Raw genomic sequence first — 27188 nt, forward strand, 5'->3', positions numbered from 1 at the left:
CATGTCGCCAAGTGTAACCAAATGGCTCGGGTGCGTCCCGGAGGCTGTCCCCCACCCTGTCAAGCAAGCCCGATCCACAAGGTGTGGGGGTATAGTGACCGTCACACAAAAACGAGAAACATGCTCTGTGGTTGGAGGATCACAGGTAGAACACCGCGGGCGGAACCCCAGTAAGGGGTTATAAGATGAGGGGAGCTGAGGGGCTATTCCTAACAAGTTCTGGGCCGGATCCCAGAGGACGCCACGTGCCTAAGTGCTCTGTCCCCTTGACCGGGTAACGGGTGAAGGAGTCGGACCGCAGCCGGGAGGGCGGAGGCAGAGGCTCTACCTCCGCGCAGCAGGCAACTGCGGGTGCGATCCCTTGGAGGCTGCTGGCAAGGGGATGTCCGGGGGGACCCTCCCGGGGTTTTTGCATTCCTTCCCTTAGAGGAGGGATTGGTGGGAACCTATCACCCGAGACTTGAGCGGGGGAGCCATGCCATTCGCTCTGAGATGATGAGGCCCATCTTGTTGACCATTAACGGAGAGACTGGCTGTCCGCTACTCACGGTTAGACGCCTTGATGATGACCAGAGATCCCAGAGGAGTCCCCAAGGAAATGTTTCAGGATTTTTTTCTTATCCCGGCTTTCTGGTGCCCACGGTCGTCGGTCCTGCCGCTCGTAGGAATAAAGAGGGAGACCAGACACAGAGTGAGGGTCAGGAAACAGGGTTAAGGAGAGAATCAGCTCTTCACAGGGAGAGGGGGGATCCAAGAATGTCCCCTTTCCACCCCCAGCAACGACAGATTTTCTTTTATGCAGTTTTAGCTGGGGCTGTTCAGGATTTCTTCAGATCTTTGTCTGATTGGCCCGGGGCAAATTTCCAGCGAGACACTGCTTCCCAGCCCAGCCCCCTTGGGTTGTTTTTCCTCTGGTATTCCGGTCCCAGCCCCCTGGGGTTGTTTCCTCCGTGGTATCCCAGGGAGGCCAAGCAGATAGGGATCTTACCCTGTGTGTGGCCTCAGGCCCTACTAGATCCCTGACTGTCCCTGACATAACAGGATAACAAGTTTGTGCTCCAGATGGACACTTGATCCTGCAGAGGAATCGGGATACCCCAATTTTGCTCACATGAATTCATTAGAGCAAGGTTGTCTCTTGGGCCAAATGACATTTATAAATACCTTAGGCAAGCTTTTCTTTGCTTTACAGGATTTATACTTTGCTATGCCAACAATGTGACTTAAAGGCACAGCTCTTTTTGTTGATTAAGAGAGCGGCTCTGAAAAGAGCCTTTTGGTTTGGACAGGAGATTTGAGCTGCACACTCTGCCAGTCTTCTACTTGCCCTTGGCCTTGTGGTGGCTCTCGGTCTTCTTGGGCAGCAGCACGGCCTGGATGTTGGGCAGCACGCCGCCCTGCGCGATGGTGACGCGGCCCAGCAGCTTGTTGAGCTCCTCGTCGTTGCGGATGGCCAGCTGCAGGTGGCGCGGGATGATGCGCGTCTTCTTGTTGTCGCGCGCCGCGTTGCCCGCCAGCTCCAGGATCTCGGCCGTCAGGTACTCGAGCACGGCCGCCAGGTACACCGGCGCGCCGGCCCCGACCCGCTCCGAGTAGTTGCCCTTGCGCAGCAGCCGGTGCACGCGGCCCACCGGGAACTGCAGACCCGCCCGCGACGAGCGCGTCTTGGCCTTGGCGCGCGCCTTGCCGCCCTGCTTCCCGCGACCCGACATTATGGAGATAAAAAGCACAAAACTGAGTAGGGTCAGAGTTGAGTCAGCCGGAGCTACCCTACTTATAGTCTCTATTGGGCACAAAAATAAAGCTGTGCCATTGGCTGAAATTACAGTTTCACTTAAACCAATGGAATCCTGGTTTTCAAATACACTTCTTTTGATTGAACAAAATAAATTCGTGACGTTTGCCGAATTCGCCAATTAGATACAGGATTTGACTCACTGCCTCCTTTGTTTAAGAAGCTGTGGATAAAGAGGACCCGCACAGCCTCATACTCATTCTTCCTGTTATTTTCCGGTCCTTCAACGGTTACTTTCCGCCATGCCCGAGCCAGCCAAGTCGGCGCCGGCCCCGAAGAAGGGCTCCAAGAAGGCGGTGACCAAGGCGCAGAAGAAGGACGGCAAGAAGCGCAAACGCAGCCGCAAGGAGAGCTACTCGGTGTACGTGTACAAGGTGCTGAAGCAGGTGCACCCCGACACGGGCATCTCGTCCAAGGCCATGGGCATCATGAACTCGTTCGTCAACGACATCTTCGAGCGCATCGCGGGCGAGGCGTCCCGCCTGGCGCACTACAACAAGCGCTCGACCATCACGTCCAGGGAGATCCAGACGGCCGTGCGCCTGCTGCTGCCCGGGGAGCTGGCCAAGCACGCCGTGTCCGAGGGCACCAAGGCCGTCACCAAATACACCAGCGCCAAGTGAGCCCGCCGGCTGCAGAGCAATCGGTAAGGCTCGGCACACACCCCAAAGGCTCTTTTCAGAGCCACTCAGCGTTCTAAAGGGACCTGGCACTCATTCACTGTGGGTGTTTATTTCCTGCAAAGAAACAGTGTCTGAATTCCATGTTTTCACCTCTCGAGAAATTAGTAGGATGTATGGGAAACTGAGGCAGCACCCGAGACCTATTTAAACGGATTTCGGTCAGGAAGGATACGGTCATTATCAGACAAATCGGGTAAAATAAAATATTCTTTGTCTCCAAAGCAACACGTGGTCACCTTTGAAAATCTGCACCTGGCAAAAGGTTTTATTAGTAAGGCCTCGAGCGCTCTGTCCTTAATTCTCAGGTGTACCTTACCGACGGAGCACCCGGCACCCGCTAAAAGACGCACAAGTCGTTTTTTATTCACTTATGTTATTTTGAGGGTGCTGCGGGCTCTGCTCCTGGAGCTTGTATTTGCCCCACACTGAGAAAGGCAACAGAAAATAAAATGGAAGCAAGATCCCGACTGAGCAATCCGAGGGCTCGTTGGTGTGAGAGCTAAGGCAGACCCCGCGCGGGCAGTTTGAAGTCCGTCCCCCCTACCGCACCGGCCCCCCACCCCCCCGCCCCCAGCCCCCGGGACTGCGCGTCTGTCCTGACCGGGTCCTTGCACGCAGCCTCGTTTCTCCGTGAAACTCCTCTCCTGGGAAGGACTGGGCTCCGATTCCTACCTTCCGGGTCAGAATCCACTCCGTATCTTCGTTCTGTGTCACTTGCATTCCGTGTGGCTGTTGGAAGAGGTTTAAAAAGAAACCTAGAAGGGTCGCGGAAGCCCTGTGCCTTTGCCCCCGATTCCGGAGGTCAAAATCTCTCCCTCCAGTGTAAGCCCTGGGGAATGGCACATTTAAAAAAACTTTGTTTTTTGCTAGGAAATGGGGGGTTGGGGCCTGGGGGTGGAAACACTTCACTGAATTGTATTTGCTGAAGTTTTTTGATAATATCCTTTATCCAATAACGGAGCCCAGGAATTGGCATGAGACTATTCCGATCGCTTAGAACAGGAGACACAGGAGACACACAGTTCTATCCTTAATGGCAAAATAGGAGAAGCAACCGCATATTCACCCCCGAGAGAATCAACAAATTTACTGAGATACAGTCACCCAATAGGAGTCCATATAGTGAGGGCGGGAAATGAGTAAATACATAGTAATACTTGGTTGAATTTCAGAAACCCAAATCTCAGAAGGTTCATATATGATACCACTTTAAAAAGCTCAAAAATAAATTATTATTTAAGCATACAGAGAAGCACATGCAAGTGTATGATTCAAAAACCTTTTTAAGAGCTTCATGAATGAGTTTTTAAAAAATCAAGAAGTGAACACGGCAGTGACAGTCACAGCAAGAGGATGTAGACAAGAACAGAGGTAAATACAAGTTGTGGCCAACTTTCTAGATTTATTGCTAGATGTTCCATCGTGAGTGTTTGATATAATTTGTTTTATAGGTAAGATGTATGTTACGTATGTTCTCTTTACGTGTTGAGTGCGGTACTGAAAACTATCCTAGGCAAAGTATCCTTGCATCAAAACAAGTTCCAAGCATCATCTACTTCGTCATAAAGGAAATTCTATAAAGGAGAATTCCAAACCTTATGGTGTTTCTGCAGATAGAATTACTTTCCGTTAGAGAATGGGAGAAAAGGAAGGCTGACAGGTCATTAAAAAGGCCCATGAATTTAGAAAACTCAAGATTTGGGTTACGATTAACCCACTTCCTCCAGCTCTTGTAAACTTTCTGTCTACTCAGGCTTTCAAAATCTTTGTGGCAGCTTTCTGACCGGACTGTGCATAAGGAGGTACACGTGTGAGTGTGTGTATTTCGTACGTGTTTCATGTATTCATGTAAGTGTACATGTGTATATTCCTCCCTCAATTCTGTTAGAAAAGAAATTACACTTTTTAAATTAATGTATCTTCTCTCTTTCTATCATCTCATCAAGGTAGTTGATGATGGTAAATTCACCATATATTGGGTTCTTTTAATCACTACTTTTCAGAGCACAGAAGCCTTTGATCCTGTCCATTAATCCATTAGTGGACATTACAGATACACATACAGGTACAGATAGAGGTATAGGTATAGACAGGTGTGCTTTGAATGACTTGCAGTTGTCAGCAGGAATATCTAGAAGACTATGGGGAGGGGGTGGCTGAACTCTGCAGAATGGACAGGAGGAAGCAGAGGGGATTTGTGGCCCTTCTGTGAAAGGTTCACATAGCAGGTCCATTACAGTCCAGTATTTAGAAACCTAAATTTCCTAAAAGGAGAGAAAAATAAAAAAAGAACTCAAAGCCAGGTTGTATGGGTTATTTCTGCCTTGGTGATCCGGGCATCTAACCGTCTGCTGTTCAAGGTATCTTGATTAATTTGTATCATTGCTGATCCATCTTGGGAAATGGACTTGAGCTCAGCCAGCCCTGGATGTCACTTTACTACTTTATATTGGAACAGCTGGTGGCTTCGATAATTCACATGATTTGCCCCTGATAATATTCTTTGCCATTTTGCCCCCTAAAGAACAATTCTTAGAACACAAAAGAACAGATTGGAACATTAAAATAGATGGGAGAGTCCTATCCTAAAGGAGAGACTTTTTTCCCAAGTTATGTGACCTGAAACTGGCCTTTGTCCAGCTTAGAGAAAATTCATGTTTTCTTCATTGAAAACTCCCTTCCACAGAGGTTGGACAAAATGTACTGACAAAGCTTAACTCTTTTTCCACTCCTTTATAGATTCTATGCAGTTTGTCATCCTTAGTCAGGACACTGGATCAGGCACATTAAGTTCATTTGACCACAACTTAACTTTGTTACATTTTAGGTTCCTACATGTGGGAGATGCCTGCATCTCGTTATCCATAACTGTCCAAACAATCTCAAATGTGTATTTTTTCTGCAGATGACTGGTTTATCCATTTTCTGATACCTTTCAACTTTGATTTCAGAGGCTTGCCTTTTCTGGTGTTGTCACCAAATCAGCCTCTTGGGAGGTTTCAAGAGTAAAGCAGATGTGTGGTATTAAAAAACAAAACCAATTCACAAAACGCACAAGGACATTTTTATCCAGACTTGAATGAGGATAAAAAGTTTCTTGCAACTCCTACAGAGTTGGACACACATGTAAGTATTGCTGGGGTCAGTGTGACTAGAAGGACAAAGACCCCGCCCCCTGCAGGTGCACTAGAGTTCCCACTGATAGAAGGAAGAATAAAATCAGTCCCTCAGCCAAAGGTCTGCATTTACATAAAAAATAAGCAAGTCTTTTTGATGGAGAAATTATGAAAAGCTGTAAGAAAACACTGGAGTCTCAAGGATATTAATTTGGGGAAAACAGCAGGCACAGGGCCTGTTGCCACTGGTGACAGTGGCAGAGGGGTTCGTGACTGTGTTTCCGGACATCACTGTGATGTCTGTGCTTTTGTAGCTAAATAAACAGGTTACATTCCTGGGGTTCATTTATGAAAAGCAGTGGTTCCCATAGCTGTCATCCCCAAGGCTCCCCTCTCACATCTAATATTTTTAACGGCCCCTTCCCTAGGCTGAAGTTAAATTCTTTGGTAAGAATACCTAAATGCATGCATAATTCTCCAAAATCATGAAACACCATAAGCATTACATAAAAACAAAATAAGAGACAGTTGTTTTAACAATAAAGGAGATACTGTCAACATACAAATGTGTGGGCCCCAAACCAAAAAACATAAATTAGAAGCTGGGTATTTGTACTTGTGTTAGTGAGAAATAAAAACAACAGGATGGATGTGCATATAGGTGTGAAAAGATTTCTTATTAGGAACTGGTTCATGCGATTACGGAGGCCGACAAGGCTCGAGATATGCAGGCTGAGTCGGCGCGCTGGGGACCCAGGGGAGCCAATGGCAAAGTTCCAGTCCCGAGGCCACCAGCAGCTTTGAGACCCAGGCAGGGTCCATGTCTCAGTCTGAGTCCAAAGGCAGGAAAAAGCCAGTATCCCAGTTCCAAAGCAGCCAGACACCAGGAATTCGTACTCAGGGGAAGGACAGCCTTTGCATTCCATTCCTGACTTCAACTGATTGAACAAGGCCCACCCACATTAGGGAGAATAATCTGCTTTACAAATCAAGCCTAACAATTTACATGTTTTACTCTCATCCGAAAACCCCCCTCACAGAAACACCCACAATGATGCTTGACCAAATATCTGGGTAACACACAGCCCGGTCAAGTTGACACCCACACAGAACCAGGCATCACAGAACCTGTAGGTAGAATCATCCTGAAGGAAACAAGGACCTTGTCGATCAACTCAGATGATCAAACACCAAGGGACTCACTCACAGTGATGTGGCTTTTTTTTTTTTTTTTTTTGAAAATAGTAATTCTTGGGGGACATGTGAGAAGGACAAAATACAACTTAATTTATAAAATGATGCATTCTTGGAAATTTCAGTGCCTATTGAACTACACACACACACACACACACACACATGTGCAAAGACCTTGTGCTTCTTTGTGAAAGGAGTCAGGTTCTAGGATTGATTAACAGGTTTTTCACCTTCAATTTGCTATGGGATGGTTGGAAGTCATGCATAACCCAACTCAGTTCTTCATGGGACATCTAACATTCCTGGTCTTTTCCTAATTGTCAGTGGTGCACCTTCCCCCAAGCCCTGAGACAGCCTAAGAACAGTCTGCCTGGTTTCTAGAATGCTCCCTAAGGGCCACTATTGTTCTGTGAGGAGACAGATACTGGTTACTTTCATTGCAGAAGCCACAGAATGGGAACGTCGACAGTGGGCGCCACCGGGAGGCTTCCAGGAATGCCGGAATGTCCCCAGGTATAGTCTGCGATGCTGAAATGCCCGTTTCGAGGCACCAACCCTGGGTAAGCCAACCCTGTGAATCGTGGAGCAGTCCCAACTCCTTGTCTTCCCAGCAGCTTATCTGGGGACATGTGAACAAGTAGGGGACCCTAATGCGGAGACAAGGTGGATAGCTTTGAAAGCCAAAGTGTCTCTCACTCAGCAGTCCTCTCCAGTGGCCGACTCTCCGACCGGCTCTGCGTCTGCGGGTACACAAGTCCGCTGGCTTTGACCTTGGGCAGCAGCCATGAGATTTACATTCAGCTTGAGCCCAGTGATCAGCAAAGCACAGCATGACACTGGAATACAAGTGGCGGGTCCGCCTCTGTGGGATCCACTGTGACACTGGCTAGATGCACCTTAGACCTTAACATATGGGAACTCAACTGTCCTCCAAATACGACACAGAGGCCTGGCGATCCAAAAGAAGGAGTGAACTCCCTGCAGCCACCTCCTGGGGAGGCCTTTGCGACAGTGAGCTCATCGCACTCGCCTCCCATCTCCCTCCCCTGGTCTCCAGCCCCCACCTGACACACGGACAGGTGCCCTCTCCCTAAAATCAGTCAGCGATGTTGCAAAACTCCCCTTTCTGGAACTTCAGTAGTTCGAGAGGAGAACACATGCTCTAGACAAGACAAAGGCCACTGCACCTGCTTGTCCTGGGACAAGCTATCCCCAAACCTCGGTTTTCACTTGCTGTTTTCCTGTCCTTTTTTTTTTTTTTTTTTTTTTTCTGAGATGTGGTACCAGCCTAGAAGGAAAAAGTGAAAATAAATGTGTCTTTGGGGGGCAGGGGGTGAAGATGGAAAAAGGAGGTCAGCTATCATTGAGTGTGTCCTTGGGGAAAGAGGCCGTGCAAAGAAAACACGGTCATTGTCCTAAAGGACAGATATCCCAACACAGGACCACTGAAGGAGCTTTATACACGATCTGTCTGATTCATGCGTCATGATCTCGTGTGCCATATTCTTTTTTCTTTTTAACATTTTATTTACTTACAGAGAGAGAGAGACAGAGCACAAGCAGGCAGAGTGATAGGGAGAAGCAGGCTCCCCACTGAGCAGGGAGCCGGATGTGGGGCTCCGTCCCAGGACCCTGGGATCATGACCTGAGCCGAAGGCAGACGCTTCACCGACTGAGCCCCCAGGCGCCCCCTAGTGTGCTGTGTTCTAAGGGAGATGGAACAGAATGGGCAAATTCTTTGACCTAGACACCAGCACTCAGGGCTCAAGCAACACAACCTCTCTAGTTTCCAATTCCTCAACTGTAAGTAAGAGCAGGGTTTAGCAAGATGACCTTTAAGTTTCCTTCCAGCGTTTAGGATTTTGTCCGTGATTTACTTTTCTGCCGTAAGAGGTCTCTCTGTGCTGTGGCTTAACTTTCTTGGTCTACCAAACACATTTCCACAAAATCAAAAGTCTTCTCTCTGAACTCTCACTGTTGCAAGGAGGATTACTGCTAAATCCGAAAGCCGAGGAAATTTTTCCTACCGTGCACAGTGAATTTTGCATAAAGGCATTTAAAAGAGAAGAAAGTAAAGTTTAAAGCCTATGAAACTGATAGAAAGTCAAAACAGTAACAGATTTATGGAAAATCTGTGAAACCTTCCAAAGCTTTTTAAAAAATTATTTGAAAAACTAGAGTAAACTTCTCGCGAAAGAAATACGTAACACTCAAATCACGGGAGCGGCTGCCATCACTATAAAGAACGTAAATCAAAAGGCAAAGAGACACCGGTTATAAAGGTGCTGGCGAGGACGCAGAACAAAATGAGCCGAGGCTCCCTGCTGGTGGGAACGCAGACTGGGAACGCGCCTTCCGCCTTCGAAGGAGTTTGGCCAATTCTTAGAACACCACACCTGCTCTTCCCACACAATCCTGCAAGCACGTTCTCTGGTATTTACCCGAAGGAGTTGAGAATTTATGCACACACAAAATTTGCACTCGGATGTCCTTCAGTGGGTGAACGGAGAAATCACTGGAGAAATAAACTATGGTCCATCCAGACAATGGAATTCTGTTCAGCGCGAAGAAGAAATGAGCTCTCAAGCCATGATATGACTAAATGACAGAAGCCAATCTGAAGAAGCTACATGCTGTGTGATGCAGCTATGGGGGGAGGGGCCTGCTTCTCCCTCTCCCTCCGCCCCTCCCCCTTTTGTGCTCGCTCAAATTAATAAAATCCTAAAAAGAAAAAGAATAATTTTAATGTATTGTTATAACAAAACATAGAGACAAAATAATTCCCGGAGGATTTCCTCAGATGCTTAGAATGAAAAAGAATGAAGAAAAATAATCCACTGATAAATGAAGGTTTTTGCGGGGTGTGTTTTATTTTAAAAAAATATATGACTTTTTACATCATAGCAGCTTTAGTTGTGAAAATGATGCAGAATATAAAAGTGAGAATATAGGTATGGACTATTCATGCAAATAATAAGGTGTTGCATAAAAATGTTCAGTAATGATAACTTTCTAAAGTCCCTGCACTTGTCTAAGAAAAAGACAACTATGAATTACACCCCAATTAATATTAGAAATATGTACATGGGATGTGAATATGGAGTTACCCCTAAAATAGTTTAGAACCCAAACATTCTAGCAGTTTTTGCTGGTTGGTCCCTTTGAAAGTGTTTTCAGAATACAGAACTATATAAAATTCTTCCACTCAAATTTGAGGGGTAATATTTTATAAATGTAACACCGGATTTTTAAAAAAGAATTCTTGATATTAATTTGGTTGCACTGTAGCTTTATCTTAATTTACTTCCCCCCCCCAATATTTTAAATTCATACCTTGAAAATGAACTAACAGAACATTAAGGTATGCTGTAAGTATTAATGTATTTGTATTAGGCCAAATACAGTTATTTACATTTATTTCCAAGTAACTGAAACTTGACACTGCTTGCAATTTAAATAAACTATATCATAAAATGAGTGTGTGTATAAATGATATGTGTATATAATATGTATCTTATATATACATATAAAATATGTGTTATTTATACACAGTTACAGTAAAATATATTCTATTTTAATATTTCCAATACTTTTACTCCCGGGGGAGTTAAAAATTCAACGGCATTGGCTCTCCAGTTTCTGGTTATTTCATGCTCCTGGTTATAGACCAGCCCTGAGATGGAGAGTACGGATAGATCCTAAGCCTTTGAGATTTCAGCTATATATTGTATGTGTCCAAATACACTATATGCATACATTAATACATACATACCTTAAAATAATTATATACATAATACATTTTATATGTTATATTTTTATTTATATTGTATTTAATGGAAATGATGGAATAATCAGAAACTGGGCAGTCCATATGACCTTCTATTTTTTGGTACCTCTTGGAGTAAGAGTGTTAGAAAAATTAAAATTCCATATTCTTTTCAAATAAGTGGTATACAGATGATCATGACTGGGAGAACCATTGGGAACCATACATGCTAACAGCATCCTTAACTCTATTCTGTGGCCTATATATAATTCTTCCAAAAGCTCAAAGTGGAATGTAAAAATTATTAAGGTATTATATATCTGGAGATATATATATGTGTGTGTGTGTGTGTGTATCTATATATATATAGATAAGAGTCCATTGTGTGCTTTCTGAATTTTTTAATTGTACTGTTTTTAAAGACATGTTATTTAGGGGCACCTGGGTGGCTCAGTGGGTGGCTCAGTGGGTTAAGGCCTCTGCCTTCTGCTCAGGCCAGGGTCCTGGGATCAAGCCCTGCATTGGGCTCTCTGCTCATCAGGGAGCCTGTTCCCACCCCTCTGCCTGCCTCTCTGCCTACTTGTGATTTCTGTCTGTCAAATAAAAATTAAAAAAAAAAAAGACATGTTATTTAGATTGGACAAATCTAGTATATTAACATTAAGAAGCTAGTGTCTTTTGTTGGCAGAGAAGAATAATGTTATTAGCTTCAGGCAGAAAAGTGAGTTAGATTAAAAACAAACAAACAAACAAAAAAACAGCTCTGGGCCCAGATAAAGGACTTTCAGGGGGAAAGGATGCACTTAGCCTTTGGAAACACTACCTCCTGTTAAGTGGTCTCGAGGTTCCCTGAGTCGGGCAGGTGCACAGTGCTCTAAGAACTCCCTCTCAGAAACCCTAGATGGAGATTGTGGTCTCTATTCAAGAACCAAAAGTCGTTGAAGAGGGGTTCATTACAAGTTTTGAATTAATGGGTCCAAGACATCATACTGACTGAAAGTAAGGACGATCTCAGATGTCTGGACTCACAGTAACAGTAATATAAAAAGGGGGGGTGTGTGTGCACCAGAAGCATGAAAGAAAGCATGTTTAAGCAGTGCTAATGCGAGAATTAAAATGAAACAAACAGAACCATTTAGCTGTCACTTGGAATGGATTCAGCATGTAAACTGGCAGAATTGATGATGCTAATCAATTGAAACCAGTCCTGGGATGGGCTGAATCAGACCTCTACGCTGTGTGTCTCATGACTCCTCTCTCCCCAGGTCTTGCACCTGTCTTTCTGAGGTCAGCATCACATCCAGAGCAAGCATCTGTCCTGGTTCTCTGGGAGTTCTGTGTGTACACAGGAAAGATCCACCTCCAGCAACATTACAGATCAAGCCTCAAAGAGCTTCCTGAGAAACTCACTGGTTCTCTCTGGTTCACTGAAACTTCATTTCAGGAGAGTAAATTTCATTTTAATGACAGTCACCATTGGGAACACAAAATGATTTGTAAGGAATTCTCAAATGATCCTGTGTATCAGCTTCTGCCAAAGGCGTCCCCAGACATACCCACAACACTATGGTTACTAAGTAAATAAATAAATGTTTGCTTTCTTTTTGTCCAAAAGTTAATAATTCTCAAAATATGATCTGGGGACCCAAGCCTCTTTCTGAGACCCTTTTGGTGGGACTGTGAGGCTAACTGTATTTGTGTAAAAATCCTGAAACTTACTTAATTTTTGCACTGCTTTTCACTTGACAGTTATATAGCAATTGGTTGAAAGCAGAAACAAATACTGTGCAAGAATCCAGCTGTCTTCTATTAAACCAGATATTAAAGATACTTACAAAATGTAAAACCATGCCACTTCCTTCCCTACATTTTTTAAATTTTGAAAAATATAGCTATTTTTCTTTTTTTTTTTTAAGGATTTGTTTATTTGACAGATCACAAGTAGGCAGAGAGGCAGGCAGAGAGAGAGGAGGAAGCAGGCTTCCCACTGAGCAGAGAGCCCGATGCGGGGCTTGATCCCAGGACTCTGGGACCATGACCTGAGCCCAAGGCAGAGGCTTTAACCCACTGAGCCACCCAGGCGCCCCAGTTATTTTTCATAATACTTATGTTGACAAAAAATTGGACTTGACCATATGAAAGTCACAGTGAACAGAAATGCCACATGGGGACATGAGAGGGTGAGTGATGAACGTGAAACAGGATCGATTTCCATCTTTGTGGAACTTCACTAGGAAAGAGGCGGTGGAGAGCAGAGGATCTTGGTTTACCCAGGACACATGCACAAGAAGTAACAGTAGGAAAATTCAACCAGAGATGCAGAGCCTGGAATAGCAGTCCGTGTCCATAACTGCTGAAAAGAGACGATTAATTTAGGTTCTCATTTTCCTCTTTCTCCGTCTTTACCGCAACACTATGACATTGTTTTGTGCAAATGTAGTCCTAGAGTGAGGGAGCAACCAGTTACATACCTTCCACGGATGTTAAGGAGTAACTGAAAGGAAATGTGACTTGGGAAGATTCCTTTAAATCAATTTATATGACTCACGGAGCATTCTACTGGGAAGGAGGGTGGTGACTGAAAAATGCTGGAATGACCTAAAGGGAGATAAATGGAAGCCCTGCCAATAAGATTTTCAATGCAAGTTGAGAGATATTTTTCTTTTTCACCTTAATTTTTAGTTTTCTCACTGATTAACTCAATGGGTGGTTCTTAAAGTTAGAATTTGGATGGTAAATGAAATATGCACAATAAAACAATTTTTTTAAAGTATTTTGAGACAGAACACAAGCAGGGGGAGAGGGTCAGATGGAGAGGAGTGTTTTGCAGACTCCCCACTGAGCAGGGAGTCTGACCCCAGGACCTTGGGATCATGACCTGAGCCAAAGGCAGACACTTAGCCAAGTGAGTGACCCAGGCGTCCCTGCACAATAAATTTCTTTTGAGAGCTTGATGTTTGTAATATTAAAAAGAGAAAAGAAAAGAAAAAAATACCTTACTGAAAACACACAAGACCAGAAAGTACCTTTCACAAATGAAGGGTGTACAAAAGCCTTCAGACGAAAATTTGCTTTTGCCTCTCGGTCGGAATTTAAAAAAAAAAAAAAAAAAGCCTTTGCAGCTGGCAGGCTCACTTGGCGCTGGTGTACTTGGTGACGGCCTTGGTGCCCTCGGACACGGCGTGCTTGGCCAGCTCCCCGGGCAGCAGCAGGCGCACGGCCGTCTGGATCTCCCTGGACGTGATGGTCGAGCGCTTGTTGTAGTGCGCCAGGCGGGACGCCTCGCCCGCGATGCGCTCGAAGATGTCGTTGACGAACGAGTTCATGATGCCCATGGCCTTGGACGAGATGCCCGTGTCGGGGTGCACCTGCTTCAGCACCTTGTACACGTACACCGAGTAGCTCTCCTTGCGGCTGCGTTTGCGCTTCTTGCCGTCCTTCTTCTGCGCCTTGGTCACCGCCTTCTTGGAGCCCTTCTTCGGGGCCGGCGCCGGCTTGGCGGGCTCGGGTACCGCCAGAAACAACTGTTGAAGGCTTGAAAATAACGCAGTGAGTGTGAGGCTCTAAGTGTCCTCCTTACTCACAGCTTCTTAGACCTGACCGGCTTTAGCAGAGTGGACAGTAACTAACACCCCTCTACGCCCTCCCCAACACCAAAAGCCCAAAGACTAAAGAAAAAACAGGCGCTACCTATCATCTTTACTCAGCTCCTTACGCGGAGGTGATGAAACAAATCCAGTGATTTGTAGTAAATGCTGAGTGGCATCCTGTAGCTATCCAATCAAAGCAAGAGGCTTTGGAAACCAGGACTCCATTGGTTTAATTGTAACTGTAATTTTATCCAATGGCACAGTTTTATTTTGGCGCCCAGTGAGAACTATAAGAGAGGAAGCTTTCTCCTACTCTACTCAGCCTAGTCACTGGTAATTTCCTGGTATTATGTCGGGTCGCGGGAAGCAGGGCGGCAAGGCGCGCGCCAAGGCCAAGACGCGCTCGTCGCGGGCGGGTCTGCAGTTCCCGGTGGGCCGCGTGCACCGGCTGCTGCGCAAGGGCAACTACGCGGAGCGGGTCGGGGCCGGCGCGCCGGTGTACCTGGCGGCCGTGCTCGAGTACCTGACGGCCGAGATCCTGGAGCTGGCGGGCAACGCGGCGCGCGACAACAAGAAGACGCGCATCATCCCGCGCCACCTGCAGCTGGCCATCCGCAACGACGAGGAGCTCAACAAGCTGCTGGGCCGCGTCACCATCGCGCAGGGCGGCGTGCTGCCCAACATCCAGGCCGTGCTGCTGCCCAAGAAGACCGAGAGCCACCACAAGGCCAAGGGAAAGTAAGGTCTGAAAGTCTCTGAGACCAAAGGCTCTTTTCAGAGCCACTCACTATTTCTGGAGAGGAGCTGTTGCTGCAGTTTATCGGAAAGTCTCCCGTCTCCCAGTCTGCCCCTTGGCAAGACGGTGGTTGACCGTCTCCAACAATCAGTCGAGAAATACTTGGTACCAACCAACCCAGTGGCCAACCGGGACCACTGGGCCAATGGGTATTGTATTGTAGCGGGCTTTTTCAAAGCTCTTTCAAATAGCATAGCTGCTCACGGGTCCGCGGGATTTGGTATGGTACTTTTGAGGTTCTTTTATTTTTCTTTTGCAACAACCCCTACTGCGTACAGCTGTTTTCCGAGAACTTTGGGTGGCTCTGAAAAGAGCCTTTGGGGTTTCGTCGCCTTTTGGAAGGCCAACTTCCTATTTCTTTTTCGGAGCCGCCTTCTTCGCCTTGGCAGCTTTCGGCTTCGCTGCCTTGGGCTTCGCGGCTTTGGGTTTGGCTGCTTTCGGCTTCACTGCCTTGGGCTTAGCGGGGCTCTTGGCCGCTTTTTTGGGCTTTGCAGCTGCCTTGGCTTTCTTGGGGCTCTTGGCCACCTTCTTGACACCGGCAGCCGCGGGCTTCTTGGCTTTCTTAGGCGTCTTCTTCACCGCCTTCTTCGCCCCTGCAGCCTTCTTGGGCTTCTTAGGGGTGGTCCCGGAGGGCTTCTTGGCTTTTGCCGCGCCCGGCTTCCTGGCCTTGGGCTTGGCCTCGCCGGAGGCCGCCTTCTTGTTGAGCTTGAAGGAGCCCGAGGCGCCGGTGCCCTTGGTCTGCACCAGGGTGCCCTTGCTCACCAGGCTCTTGAGGCCCAGCTTGATGCGGCTGTTGTTCTTCTCCACGTCGTAGCCGGCGGCCGCCAGCGCCTTCTTGAGCGCCGCCAGGGAGAGGCCGTTGCGCTCCTTGGACGCGGCGACGGCCTTGGTGATGAGCTCGGACACCGGCGGGCCAGTGGCTTTGCGCTTCGCAGCGCCGCCGCCCGCCGCCTTCTTGGTGGCCTTCTTTTTGGCGGGCGACTTCTCCACCGGCGCCGGGGCCGCCGTCTCAGCGGGAGCGGTTTCCGACATGGCCGGGAGCAGAAACTGCTGCGAAGAGAGAGACCAAAAACCCAAGGCGCAAGTCTGGCGATGCCGCCTGACTCCGGCCAGGGGCTTATATAAGCCGGGGCTGCTCTGTGATTGGTGGAGCGTCCAATCCACTGCCCTCAGGCAGCCGCCCTTCGCGGTTGGACTCCCAAAGTGTGTTTGTTCGCCCCCTAAATCTGATTAAATGCTGAAAATAATCATACAGAATCGGGCGCTTTGAAGCTCTCATGGAAGACAGCAGTCTCCACGTTCACACACGGGTTTGTGTTTTCATGAATCGTGTGCAACAGAGGAAAGATATTTTTAAAAACTCTTTTCGGCTCGTCCCAGGAATCCCCTGGCTTTAGGGCATCGTGCTAGTTCTCTGGAAGTTGCAATGACTTTCCGCTAAGCATCAGGAGGACGTTTTTAAAAATGCTTTGTCCCTGGCTTCTGCTTTGGACTTTTGCAAGAGGAAAGACACAGTTCCCTGGGTTTGGGCATAAACATTGTTTTGAACTGTAGCAAGTAGCACAGAGGCAGGGGGCCGTAGACTGCCTACCGCCCCAAATTAACCACATAGATCTTCCTTCCCAAACCAGTTCTGTCTCCTAGGAGTCTGCTCGCGCGAACGTCTTCAGTGTCTTTTGCAGTTTGGGAAAGTTCAGTAACCAGAATGACGCCTGCTTTGCAGCTCAAGTGGGAGGAATCGCTCTGGCTTGAGGATCCAAAGGTCTGGATTCAAACTCAAACTTGAATTTGATCCGTTTTTGATTGAGATGCTTTCTCCTTTAGTAACAGGCAAATCCATTATACTAAATGGGAAAGCTGCTTTCACAGATAATGTGCTCTAGGAACAACCCAGACCTGCTGCCCGTCCTCCAGGGTTTCCAGCGGTCCTCGAACGCACGCGCTGTTTCCATGACATGGGACTCTGCCGGATTTCCCAGGTGCTCTTCCCCACTCCCCAATTCAAACTCCTTATCCCCACCAACATATAAAAAAGTGCCGTCAGAAACACCCTCTTCTGTAATGCGGGCATTAGTGTGTTTGCCAGAAGAGACCTGTACTTCAGAGATACGGGCGGCTACGGACTCCTGAGGAAAGCAGATTAGGGACTGAGGGCCTGCAAGTCAGAGAGGGCCCAGAGAATTCAGAAATACATTAACATCCAGGAGAACTGACGCGATGACCATGAGGTTGGAATGGAGGGTGGTTAAGCTGCTATTTCTTTGTGGGGAGGGTGGAGTGGGGAACAGATGGGATTTTGTGACATGGCCTGGATTCTGATGGGGTCTGGATGATAAGGGAGGTCTAATGATTCGAATCTGTACTGTAGTCAACACTCACGGTGTTCTTCCCAGTGGGAAGTTTAAAGTCGCGAGCATATTTCTCTCCAAGGAGCTCCTGGAGTTGCAAGTGTAGCCAACTACGGCCATATCTGGACAGTGTCCTGTTTTGTGTGGCTCTCAAGCCACATAAAAACCAAGAGTGGTTTTTATATTTTATTAATTGTGTTAGGGAAAAGAGAGAGAGACCATATTTGGCCGGCAAAGCCCCAAACATTTGCTATTTGGCCATTTTGCTGTTTTGGACTCCTCCATATATGCATATCGCTACAAGTGTCCGTCTTTCAGAACAACGCAAATCGAGAACTAATAAAAGACCTTAACAAGGAAAATGTTTTAATCAACCATTTCCCACTATTTCAACCACAAAACTTTCAGAAGATTGGGGTGGAGGGGACCCCTCCCCCACATGCTTCATGGGCAGGAGAGAGTTATAATAAGGGCTAACCTTTGAGCATTCACTAAGTGCCAGGAACTAATCAAAGAATGCTCTATGGTTTTGATTCATTTGCCTTGGTTTACAGCTACACAGGCTGGGACCCAGAGGAAGGATGAGTAGTAACCTGGCAAATGGTTATATGGCTAGTAATTGGGAGCTCTGAGGTTTGAACCTAGATCACCTGGCCTTGGCTCCATTACGATGGGAAAATCCTGCAAGGGGTGGGGAGAAAACAATCTGAAGCTCGTAAGAGGCAGCGTCCGGTGGTCCCTACAACCAAGAGCCACTAAAGGATCTCTAAACTCATCTGTAGGAAGAGGTTCTGGCCCCTTGGGTCTTTGCCCTCAATTCCGGGGCACTCCAAAAAGCTTTAGGAGCCAGTAGATGGGATAAGAACATTTCTGAAAGGACAAGTCTGAAAATAGGGGAAAGAATATAAGGCCCAGATGGCAGAAAGCTCCAGAGAAAAATGGCCAACTCCTGGAGTTAGGATTTGAAATTAAAAGAAGCAAAATGAGTCAATAATGTTCACATGTGAAAAGCACGAGACTTCAAAATCTTAAAATAATTGGAGAAAAGTAATACATACAGCCAAGTTCTGTTAGGAAACCCAGAATTTTAAGTGTGAAAACCTGTAACATAACAGCTTTAAAACATCTGATTTAATACCCAGGGTTATTCTCCACTTGAAGAAAACAAACAAAAAACAAAAACAGTGAGAACTCATCTTCAGACTGAGAACGTTTTTAAAACAAGTGGGCAAATACTTTAGATTTTTAGAGCTACGGGCAGCTCATTGTACTGACAACCTGCAGGTCGGTGTCTAGGTCATTGTTGGCCCATTTTCTGCTGTTAACTACATACACAAAGCCCAGCAGCATACTCTTGCCAAACATTGCATTACATTGAGAGTGGGAAAGCTAACCCCGCTTTTGGCCATCCCGGTTTTGTTCCTTCACATGACAGGAAAGCAAGTAAGGGGCACGTTTCTGAAGTGAAAACAGGGGGAGCATTTGGCAAAAGTTGCACTTGCCATTTGCACAATAATCCACAGGAATCTGAACTCAAGTCTCCGACAACTTGGGCGTCTTCCTTCCGTCCTTTCCTGTAGCCCAGGTATACTTCCTAAAATGGCTGGGTCGTTTTTAAAATGACCATCCAGAAACCGATCTTTCCCACGCGCAGTCTCAGCAGGGCCCACCTGCATTTAGGTTCACGGAGCAGAGCCACGTCTCCCAATTCTCAATTTAACCCTCGAGCCCACCAGCCCTTCCTCGAAACATTCCCGAGCTCTCACATGGGGCTACCATGTTTTCGAAGCTAACAGCTCCTTTGGGGGACAATGGAGGGGCTCTGAAAAGAGCCTTTGGGTTTAAAGTTGGCAGAGAATCAGAAAATAAAAAAACTACGCCCTCTCGCCGCGGATGCGGCGCGCCAGCTGGATGTCCTTGGGCATGATGGTGACGCGCTTGGCGTGGATGGCGCAGAGGTTGGTGTCCTCGAAGAGCCCCACGAGGTAGGCCTCGCACGCCTCCTGCAGCGCCATGACGGCCGAGCTCTGGAAGCGCAGGTCGGTCTTGAAGTCCTGCGCGATCTCGCGCACCAGCCGCTGGAACGGCAGCTTGCGGATCAGCAGCTCGGTGGACTTCTGGTAGCGCCGGATCTCGCGCAGGGCCACCGTGCCGGGCCGGTAGCGGTGCGGCTTCTTCACGCCGCCCGTGGCCGGCGCGCTCTTGCGGGCCGCCTTGGTGGCCAGCTGCTTGCGCGGGGCCTTGCCGCCGGTCGACTTGCGCGCCGTCTGCTTCGTGCGAGCCATGGCGAAGAAGAGGTAACAACTTCCAGCTGCGGCAGTGAGAAGCCGCCGTCCCGGTATTTATAGCGACCCCCGGTGTCCTGATTGGACAGGAGCCTCCTGCCCCTCCCCGCGCAGAGATTGGTTCTTGGTTCCAGCCTCTCAAGGACAGGAAGCATTTTCCCGCCTCCCGCTTAGGTCTCTAGGATAATGGACAAAGAAAATGTCTGACTTTTAAAAAAGCCTCTAGGATGCATCAAAATTCCTTAAAATGTCTTGAGAATCAGAAAGTGCCTTCCTTCCAATCTTTTAAATAAAAGGTCTTGTGACTGGATTGACATATTGTTTACTGAAAATTAAAGGGGACAGCGGAAAACATGGGAGGCCTTGACGCTACTTGAAATTCTAGCCACAATGTTCTCTGGCAGGATTTAAAAAGAAAGAACTTAAGAATCACCCAGCTTCTTCCAGGAAGGCTTGGCCAGCTGGACCTTATAGACAACACATGGTACATTGGCTCGGCTTTCAGCACGACTGTCTTGAACAGTGTGGACACGGGGGTGGGGGGTGTCGACTCGTCACCGGAGAATTTGGCACTTTCTGGATATGGTGGCACAGACGCTGTTACAATCTGAGACACATTCTGCTTTTACATCTCAAGCGAATTCCCGCAAACCACAAGTTTATAGAGTTCCCGGGTAGGAGCTCTGGGAAGGGGATTTCTAGAGCCTACAGCGCTTTACCAGATTTCGTGGGCGGCCCTGAAAAGGGCCTTTTGGATGAGACATTGCGGGTGAGATCGGTTTTAGCCCCCGAAGCCGTAGAGGGTGCGGCCCTGGCGCTTGAGCGCGTAGACCACGTCCATGGCCGTGACCGTCTTGCGCTTGGCGTGCTCCGTGTAGGTGACGGCGTCGCGGATCACGTTCTCCAGGAACACCTTGAGCACCCCGCGGGTCTCCTCGTAGATGAGGCCGGAGATGCGCTTGACGCCGCCGCGCCGGGCCAGCCGCCGGATGGCGGGCTTGGTGATGCCCTGGATGTTGTCGCGCAGCACCTTGCGGTGGCGCTTGGCGCCCCCCTTGCCCAGGCCCTTCCCGCCCTTGCCGCGACCAGACATGACTGCAAAGCAAGTAGACACAACCGACCTACCACTCGGGGTGGCGGCTTACATAGTCGTTTGTCGGACCTGTTTGGGAACAGCGCAGGCCAGCTGTATCCGCTCAGGGAGGTCCCGAGCCAGAGCCCGGCCCACGCTTTCAGGACCGAAGCGAAGGGCGGTGATTACACTCCTAGGCTGAAACCCGACGCTTCCGGGAAAGTTCCCGCCGCGCTCGGGCCTGTCCCGGGCGGGAGGGTTGTCGTATTTCGGGCCGAACCTTGCTGGTTTTCTGTCTCTGAGCTTTGCTCGCAGCAGTGACTTGCAGCTGCCGGCATGGAGCGGCCTCCCTTCAGCGCAGCGCCTGCAGCCCCCTGGGCGTTCACGCAGCCGTGTCGCGTGCAGCGACCTCAGCACCCCGGTGACTGCTGCTTAGGTTAGCGCCGCCTGGTCCCCGCTTCAAGGTGCGGGCAGGCTCACCTTTCTTCAGTTCGCTTCTCTAGCCTCTGCATTTCACTCACTCTGTCGTCTTTCCTTTTCCTCCATCCCAGCCACGTATTTTGGGGAGAACTGACCGCTCTTTTTCTGGGTTAGAAACACTTCAGGTTTCTAAAGGTGTTTGAGGAGGAGGGTCCTTAGAGAGCCGAGCAGCGGGAGACCACGCCTTTCAGAGCTGCCTTCGCCGCGCACCCTCAATCCTTTGTTGAACTGGGAAATCGGCTGCACCCAGATACCCTCTGCCTTTAGTTTACAGATAAGATGCAGGATGAAGAGACAAGGAATGCCTTTATAACAACAGCAACTTGGAAAGAAGAGTTCCTTGGTTGGTTTCCATGACTTGGGCCATTTGGAATGACCTCCCTCCGTCGCTGGCTCGCCCTCCAGCTACTGTCAGATTTACACTGTGTTTCCAAGGTGTGTGATTATTCACCCCTTGAACAAATACCTACTTTTATTCCAGGAATCAGCTACCAAAATATATAATTATAAATTCCGTAATTGCTGTAAGCGGAAAACATTACATGCCCCCATTCTAGGAGTCAATCCATTTCTTACTGAGCTTCTAGTCTGGCCTGTTTTTTTTTTTTTTTTTTTTTTTAATCCTTGTTTAAAAAGGGAATCTGAGTGCTTCATGTTGAAGATCTCGGACCTGTCTCTGTTGGTGGGATAATTGCCCTTTCCCTTGCAACCACCGAAAATCAGGCAGCTTTCTGCTTCCTTATGTAGCAGCTGTTCTTGAAAATAGTACTTTAAGACCAACCTTTCCAAGACGAAGTCTTGAAACACTGAGAAAAGTTATGAATGTTCCTTTACCGGGTGAAGATCAGGAATTTGATTTCATTGCATTTGCCTGTGCTGTGTCCTGAAAACACACTCACATCTATGTTTCCAAAGGTGTCATGCCGTGTTAAATTAGATGTGCTCTTCATTCTCTTCTCCCATGTGCATGCAGGGAACAAAGAGACTGCCTGCAGATTTTTTCAGCTTAAAAGCTTAGGATTCTCATTTCATTTAAATTAAACTAGCTAATAAAACTATTAACATTCTTTTCTGGGGGGAGGGGTCTTTTTCAGCATAGGATAATGCTGATTGACTTGAACTGTCCAATACTTTCTTGGTGAATAATTCGGGAAAATAGAGGTTTTTTCCCCTTCTCACATTATGAAGAGATATTTTCCAAGAGAAATGTTGACTGTTTTAAATCCCATGAGATTCCCTTCCCCCTAATAAGATGAATAAATGAGATGTACTTGCCTTTCCAATGTTCTGAAAGTTGCTTACTGACCCACACTTATGTAGTTGACAATTTTTTAATGTTCTTAGTTCCAAATATTGGGCTCAATCCTTTTCAATATTGTTGTATTTTCAACTTAATTTGCCACATACTCATTTCCTTGACACCTAATTTTGTTTTGTTTTGGTTAAGGCTTTGGAATTGGCTGGTAGGTTTACATATCTTTTACTTTCTTATTGTTGTTCTTCATTCAAAATTAGTTTACTTACTAGTGATTAGTCCCTCTCCTGAGTCTCATTTCTCCTGTCCCCTGAATGCATCCACATTCACATATAAACATGCACATCTAGACACTAATCCAAAACACCACTCCTTTTTGGAGTTTTTTCCTCTCCACGAACTTAACACTCAAATCTTTTCTTCCATTTTGTAGTGTCTTACCCTTTCACATATATTTAGCCTTTTATCAGCTCAGAATCTTAAATATGAGACCCGGAAGCATGGGGTTTCCCTTCCCTGCCCCAGCCTATGGGCAATTATCATCTCTGCTCTCATCCATAAAGCTTCCTTCGGCTCCTCATACCTCTTGTGCTATTAAGACCAACCGAAGAAGTCTGAGGATATTGCACTGTCCTCCCTGCCCTCTTCATCTTCCCCTACCCTCTTTCTGAGGGTCACTAAGCCACAGTTTTGTCTGCTCATAGCTTGAAAAATGATTCACAAAACTCTTACCAGAGGAAACACTTTCTTCTGAAATTCTCAACTCAAATGTATTCTCCAGTACACAAGGCATTTCATGTCTGGCAGTCATTCCTTGTTTTATCTAATACCCTCCCTTGTTTCTGCAATTTCTTACTCTCATGTCATCAGTGATGATCTATATTGTTTTCTAAACTGGCCTTAATTTAGCTAGTATTCATGCCTAGTTAATGTATCAAACAATGTTGCCAGAAACTTGCATTCATCTCCCCTTACTAATATCTCCAGGCTTGGTTATTGAGAACAAGAAAATCAAGGCGAAGGTGAGGGCCCCTTGTTTAGGGGTCCCCGGGCCCTCCTGGCTTCAAAACAAGGGGTAGAGGCTAAGAACACAGTTCCTAAGCTCCTACTCTTTGAAAGTGAACGTGTTGCATGTGTCCATTTAAAGTTCATATGTTAAAACCTAACCCCTGATGGGATGGTAATTGGAGGTGGGAATATTCAGAGGTGCTTGTGTCCTAAGTGTGGAGCCCTCCTAATGGTACAAATGCCTCTGTAACAGAGACCCCAGCGATCCATTGTGTGGAGGACACGTAAGATGACCACCTGTGAACCAGGACGTGAGTTCTCACTAGACATGGAGTTTGACAAAGCCGTGATCTTGGACTTCCAGCCTCTACAACGATGAGAAATAAATTTCTGTTGTTTATAAGCCACACCGCCTGTGGTATTCTGTTACAGCAGCCCGAGCAGACCAAGACTCTGGTGTCTGTAAATCATGTTTATAAACTACTCAGACATGGTGCCTTTGGTTTTGGTCGTTATTCCGAGTTAGTTGTAAGTAAAACTAGAAAATTCCGTTGGACATCCTGGCAAAGTGTCCAAGTATGAACTGAATGATAGAAGCAATGTTGAGCTTTTGGTTCAGCTCTCGTTTTTGCCATTTGCTTGTTTCTTGATCCAAGAAAGAGCTTTCCTTAGAATGCATCTGCCGTATTTTACTTATGCATGCCCTTAATTTATCCCTACCTCTTTGCTTTCACAAATAGCATTTTGATGAATATTCTCAATATGTCCTCTTAGTCTATAGGTCTATAGGAGAATTTCCTGAGGGCATAGACCTGGGCACACCCAATTTTAATAATTAGACAGTTCTTCAAAATGTCTTGGGTAAGACCACCATCAGTCAACAAACCATCACATGAAAATGAATTTCTCCGCCTCCCGTGTAACACGTGATTACATCCAGCTTTCTGATTTTACCAATCTGATGTGTGTTCCCCAGTACGGCATTATTTTAATTTGCAGGTATCTGATTACCAAGTGAAGATTAAAAATTCTTTATGTAATTGCCATAATTATTTTATGTATTTAAATTTATTTATGTATTTAAAGATTTCACTTATTTGACAGAGAGAGAAAGAACACAAGCAGGGTGAGAAGCAGGCTCCCCTCTGAGCAGGGAGCCCAATGTGGGACTCGATTCCAGGACCCTGGAATCATGACCTGAGCCAAAGGCAGATGCTTAACTAAGCCACCCAGGTGTCCCTTAAGCTTCATTTCTAATAAATTTTTGGTGACTTTTCTTGTTCTCTTGTTTGATATCCTCTCAGGGCTTCTATCCTTTAGAGGGTCTAGGGGGTGGGTCATTTTAGAGGCATCTTTTCTCATCTAATTTTTCAACATCTTCCCTACCTCCTAAACAGAAATAGTTCCTGTGTTCCAAGTACTGTCCAGAACTGGAAGACAAGTTTTGAAACTTCACCTTGTGAGACAGAGACTAAGAGAAATCTTCCAAGAAATGAGATTGGCCATGGCAGAAATGCCATGACTTGCTAATGTGTGACTGATCAGATTGGATTGTTACCCAAATCTCAACCCATGACAAGGGGTACTTACTCCCGAATCTCATCTCATCAGAGGATTTGGGTGTATTTCCTCAATGTTACAAGAGAGATACCGAACTAAGATTCTGAGATGAAATTAAGTTTGCTGAGTATTTATTGTGCACCTAATACATTCTCTGGGGTCCTCTCCTACACGTTCATATATTACCACATTTAATCTTTAATGCAATCTCTTGAGGAAATAAAGTATCCATTTCATCATAAGGAAAATGGCATCTCAAACAACATGATCTAAGTGACCGCTAGTCTTTGTTGGTGTGGGAGCTGGAGAAAGGAGAATCACAGAGTCATAGTTTATAATGGTTTCCCTAACGAGTGCATCTGACCATTAGACATGGCACCTCAGACAGGTAGTTTTCCGAAAGAGGGAGAGAGAGAAAGTGCTAGTGAGAGAGCAAGGATTCGGCTGTTGTCTCTAGCCCAGCCCGCATTAACTCCAGACCCCCAGGCCCTCACAGTCTGTAGCTAGAGGCGGCCACACCAGATGCACGCCTTCAGAGAAGCCCTGTGAGCCACCAAAGATACCAGCAGCACAAAGCTGGTCTCTGGCCTCTCTGGGCAGCAGCAGAAGAAAACCCTGTGGCCAGTGGGACAAGGACTGAGGCAAGTTCCGGAGAGTCCAGACATCCCAATGGTGAGGGGCAAAGCTGTGAGATGTGCTCACCTCATCTAGACTAGTGCAGTCCATCGGGTGAGTCTTCATGGACTACTGGAGAAGGCCTCGGTTTCGTATCATGTGGGCCTCTCTGCAGGGCTGCCTGAGTGTCCTCCCAACAGGGCAGCCAGGGCCCCCAAAGTAAGTGACCTGAGAGAGAGAGCAGGAAACACCCCCTCCTGTAACCCACCTCCGAAGTACCACCCCGTCACTGTGACTTCATGCCATCGGCTCTGTCCGATTCACTAGAAGCCAATACCTCGAGCCAGCCCCAACTCGAGGGGAGAGGAATTGGGCTCCATTCTTTGAAAGTAAGAGTATCAAAGAATTTTTGATCTTGTCCTAAAACCACCTTTTCTATGTCCGAACCCAGCCTTCAACTAGAATAGAAACTGATCCACAGACTCCCAGTCCCCGCGGATGTCCTTTCTGAGGAGCTAGAGAACGTGACAACCTAGCTTCCACCCCGGACTTTTCACTTCAAGGAAAATGGACTTTCCTGCCCCTAGCTTTTTGTTTCATTTTGTTTTAAACTAATTCTCCTTTATTTTCCTACAGCTGCTGGAGGCTTCTCCGGATCCTCTTCTATCCTAGGGTTTATTGAAAGAATCCTATGCATATCAGCCAGCTGTATGTTGGAAAAGATAAACCTTCTAGAGCTACTGAGGGTGTAGTGATAGGCCCAAAACCCCAGCTGTGGCCAATTCCACATACAAAAAGGAATGTAGAACTACTTGGGAAGCTGTCAAGCTTTGTCTGATGTTGTCAGTGTTTTCTCTGCTCACAACGGGAATCAAAACAGCAGTGACGGGGGCCCCTGGGTGGCTCAGTTGGGTAAGCAACCACCTTCAGCTCAGGTCATGATCCTGGAGTCCCAGAACAGTCCCTGAGCAGGGAGCCTGCTTCTCCCGCTGACCTCTCCCCTCTCATGTTCTCTCTCTCTCTCTCTCTCAAATAAATAAAATCTTAAAAAAAAAAACAACAAAAAACGAAAGATTTAAAACAAAACAAAACAACAGTGAGAAAAGGCATTTAGAGTGAAGGGTGTAATGTGCTTGCTTGGTGACCACCTATAGTTGAGTGGTAGCTATCTTGGTCTAAAAACAGCAGATTCCCCATACAACTAGAGTTTTATGAGCTCCTGCTGTGTATCAGGCCTTTACTCTTCTACGGATACGACAGTAAACAGAATGAGAAAAAACTTGGCCTTAGAACATGTGTGTTCTGAGGTAAGAGAGTGGGGCAAAATTTGACTTTTAGAACTTAGGTTCACATGAGATTTGAGGGGAACACTTCTGTATCGTCCTGTAAGGGGTAAAGGTCAAGTGGACTAGGGGTTATGACCACCCCAAATGGTCTCACTGTGGCTCGTCCCCCAGGGAAGTCAACCATCATGTCAGGGGATTGTCGTCAGGCCTCAGCAACCAGAAACCAGTGTCGAACAAGAACCAGGGGGCCAATTTGCTGAGTTTACAGTATCTTATCTTAGTATGGGTGTGAAAGACAATAAAATTTCAGAGCTTTATCCTGGACAGTTACTAGATGTC

At 46.9% G+C, this 27188-nt stretch overlaps 7 protein-coding genes across 7 annotated transcripts; 2 read left to right on the forward strand and 5 right to left on the reverse strand.

Annotated features, from left to right (window-relative positions):
* Window positions 1–1319: 1319 nt before the first annotated feature.
* LOC308343996 (histone H2A type 1-B) lies at window positions 1320–1712 on the reverse strand (the record flags this gene model as incomplete). The annotated part of the gene is made up of 1 exon (XM_080805282.1): window positions 1320–1712. The coding sequence occupies one exon, from the start codon at window positions 1710–1712 to the stop codon at window positions 1320–1322; it is 393 nt and encodes a 130-aa protein (XP_080661408.1).
* Window positions 1713–1948: 236 nt separating this feature from the next.
* Window positions 1949–12155, forward strand: LOC308344643 (histone H2B type 1-K). Its single transcript, XM_080806369.1, has 2 exons — window positions 1949–2441; window positions 11820–12155. The coding sequence occupies exon 1, from the start codon at window positions 2038–2040 to the stop codon at window positions 2416–2418; it is 381 nt and encodes a 126-aa protein (XP_080662495.1). The 5' UTR covers window positions 1949–2037; the 3' UTR covers window positions 2419–2441; window positions 11820–12155.
* A 779-nt stretch (window positions 12156–12934) lies between these two features.
* LOC308344433 (histone H2B type 1-K-like) lies at window positions 12935–14320 on the reverse strand (the record flags this gene model as incomplete). Its single annotated transcript, XM_080805975.1, has 2 exons — window positions 12935–14078; window positions 14270–14320. 2 exons carry the CDS (start codon window positions 14318–14320, stop codon window positions 13686–13688), a joined length of 444 nt encoding a protein of 147 aa, XP_080662101.1. The 3' UTR covers window positions 12935–13685.
* Window positions 14321–14493: 173 nt separating this feature from the next.
* Window positions 14494–14886, forward strand: LOC308344186 (histone H2A type 1-E; the record flags this gene model as incomplete). The annotated part of the gene is made up of 1 exon (XM_080805680.1): window positions 14494–14886. The coding sequence occupies one exon, from the start codon at window positions 14494–14496 to the stop codon at window positions 14884–14886; it is 393 nt and encodes a 130-aa protein (XP_080661806.1).
* A 405-nt stretch (window positions 14887–15291) lies between these two features.
* Window positions 15292–15972, reverse strand: H1-5 (H1.5 linker histone, cluster member; the record flags this gene model as incomplete). The annotated part of the gene is made up of 1 exon (XM_080806160.1): window positions 15292–15972. One exon carries the CDS (start codon window positions 15970–15972, stop codon window positions 15292–15294), a length of 681 nt encoding a protein of 226 aa, XP_080662286.1.
* A 3190-nt stretch (window positions 15973–19162) lies between these two features.
* Window positions 19163–19573, reverse strand: LOC308344588 (histone H3.1; the record flags this gene model as incomplete). The annotated part of the gene is made up of 1 exon (XM_080806270.1): window positions 19163–19573. The coding sequence occupies one exon, from the start codon at window positions 19571–19573 to the stop codon at window positions 19163–19165; it is 411 nt and encodes a 136-aa protein (XP_080662396.1).
* Window positions 19574–20354: 781 nt separating this feature from the next.
* On the reverse strand, window positions 20355–20666 carry LOC308345198 (histone H4; the record flags this gene model as incomplete). Its single annotated transcript, XM_080807149.1, has 1 exon — window positions 20355–20666. One exon carries the CDS (start codon window positions 20664–20666, stop codon window positions 20355–20357), a length of 312 nt encoding a protein of 103 aa, XP_080663275.1.
* Window positions 20667–27188: the final 6522 nt, after the last annotated feature.

This window comes from Martes martes (assembly GCF_963455335.1).
Source record: "Martes martes genome assembly, chromosome: 6".
Classification (NCBI taxonomy): domain Eukaryota; kingdom Metazoa; phylum Chordata; class Mammalia; order Carnivora; family Mustelidae; genus Martes; species Martes martes.

What these genes read in the sequence shown, in the direction of transcription:
- LOC308344643 (XM_080806369.1), top strand. Translation starts at nt 2,038, where the DNA reads ATGCCCGAGCCAGCCAAGTCGGCGCCGGCCCCGAAGAAGGGCTCCAAG.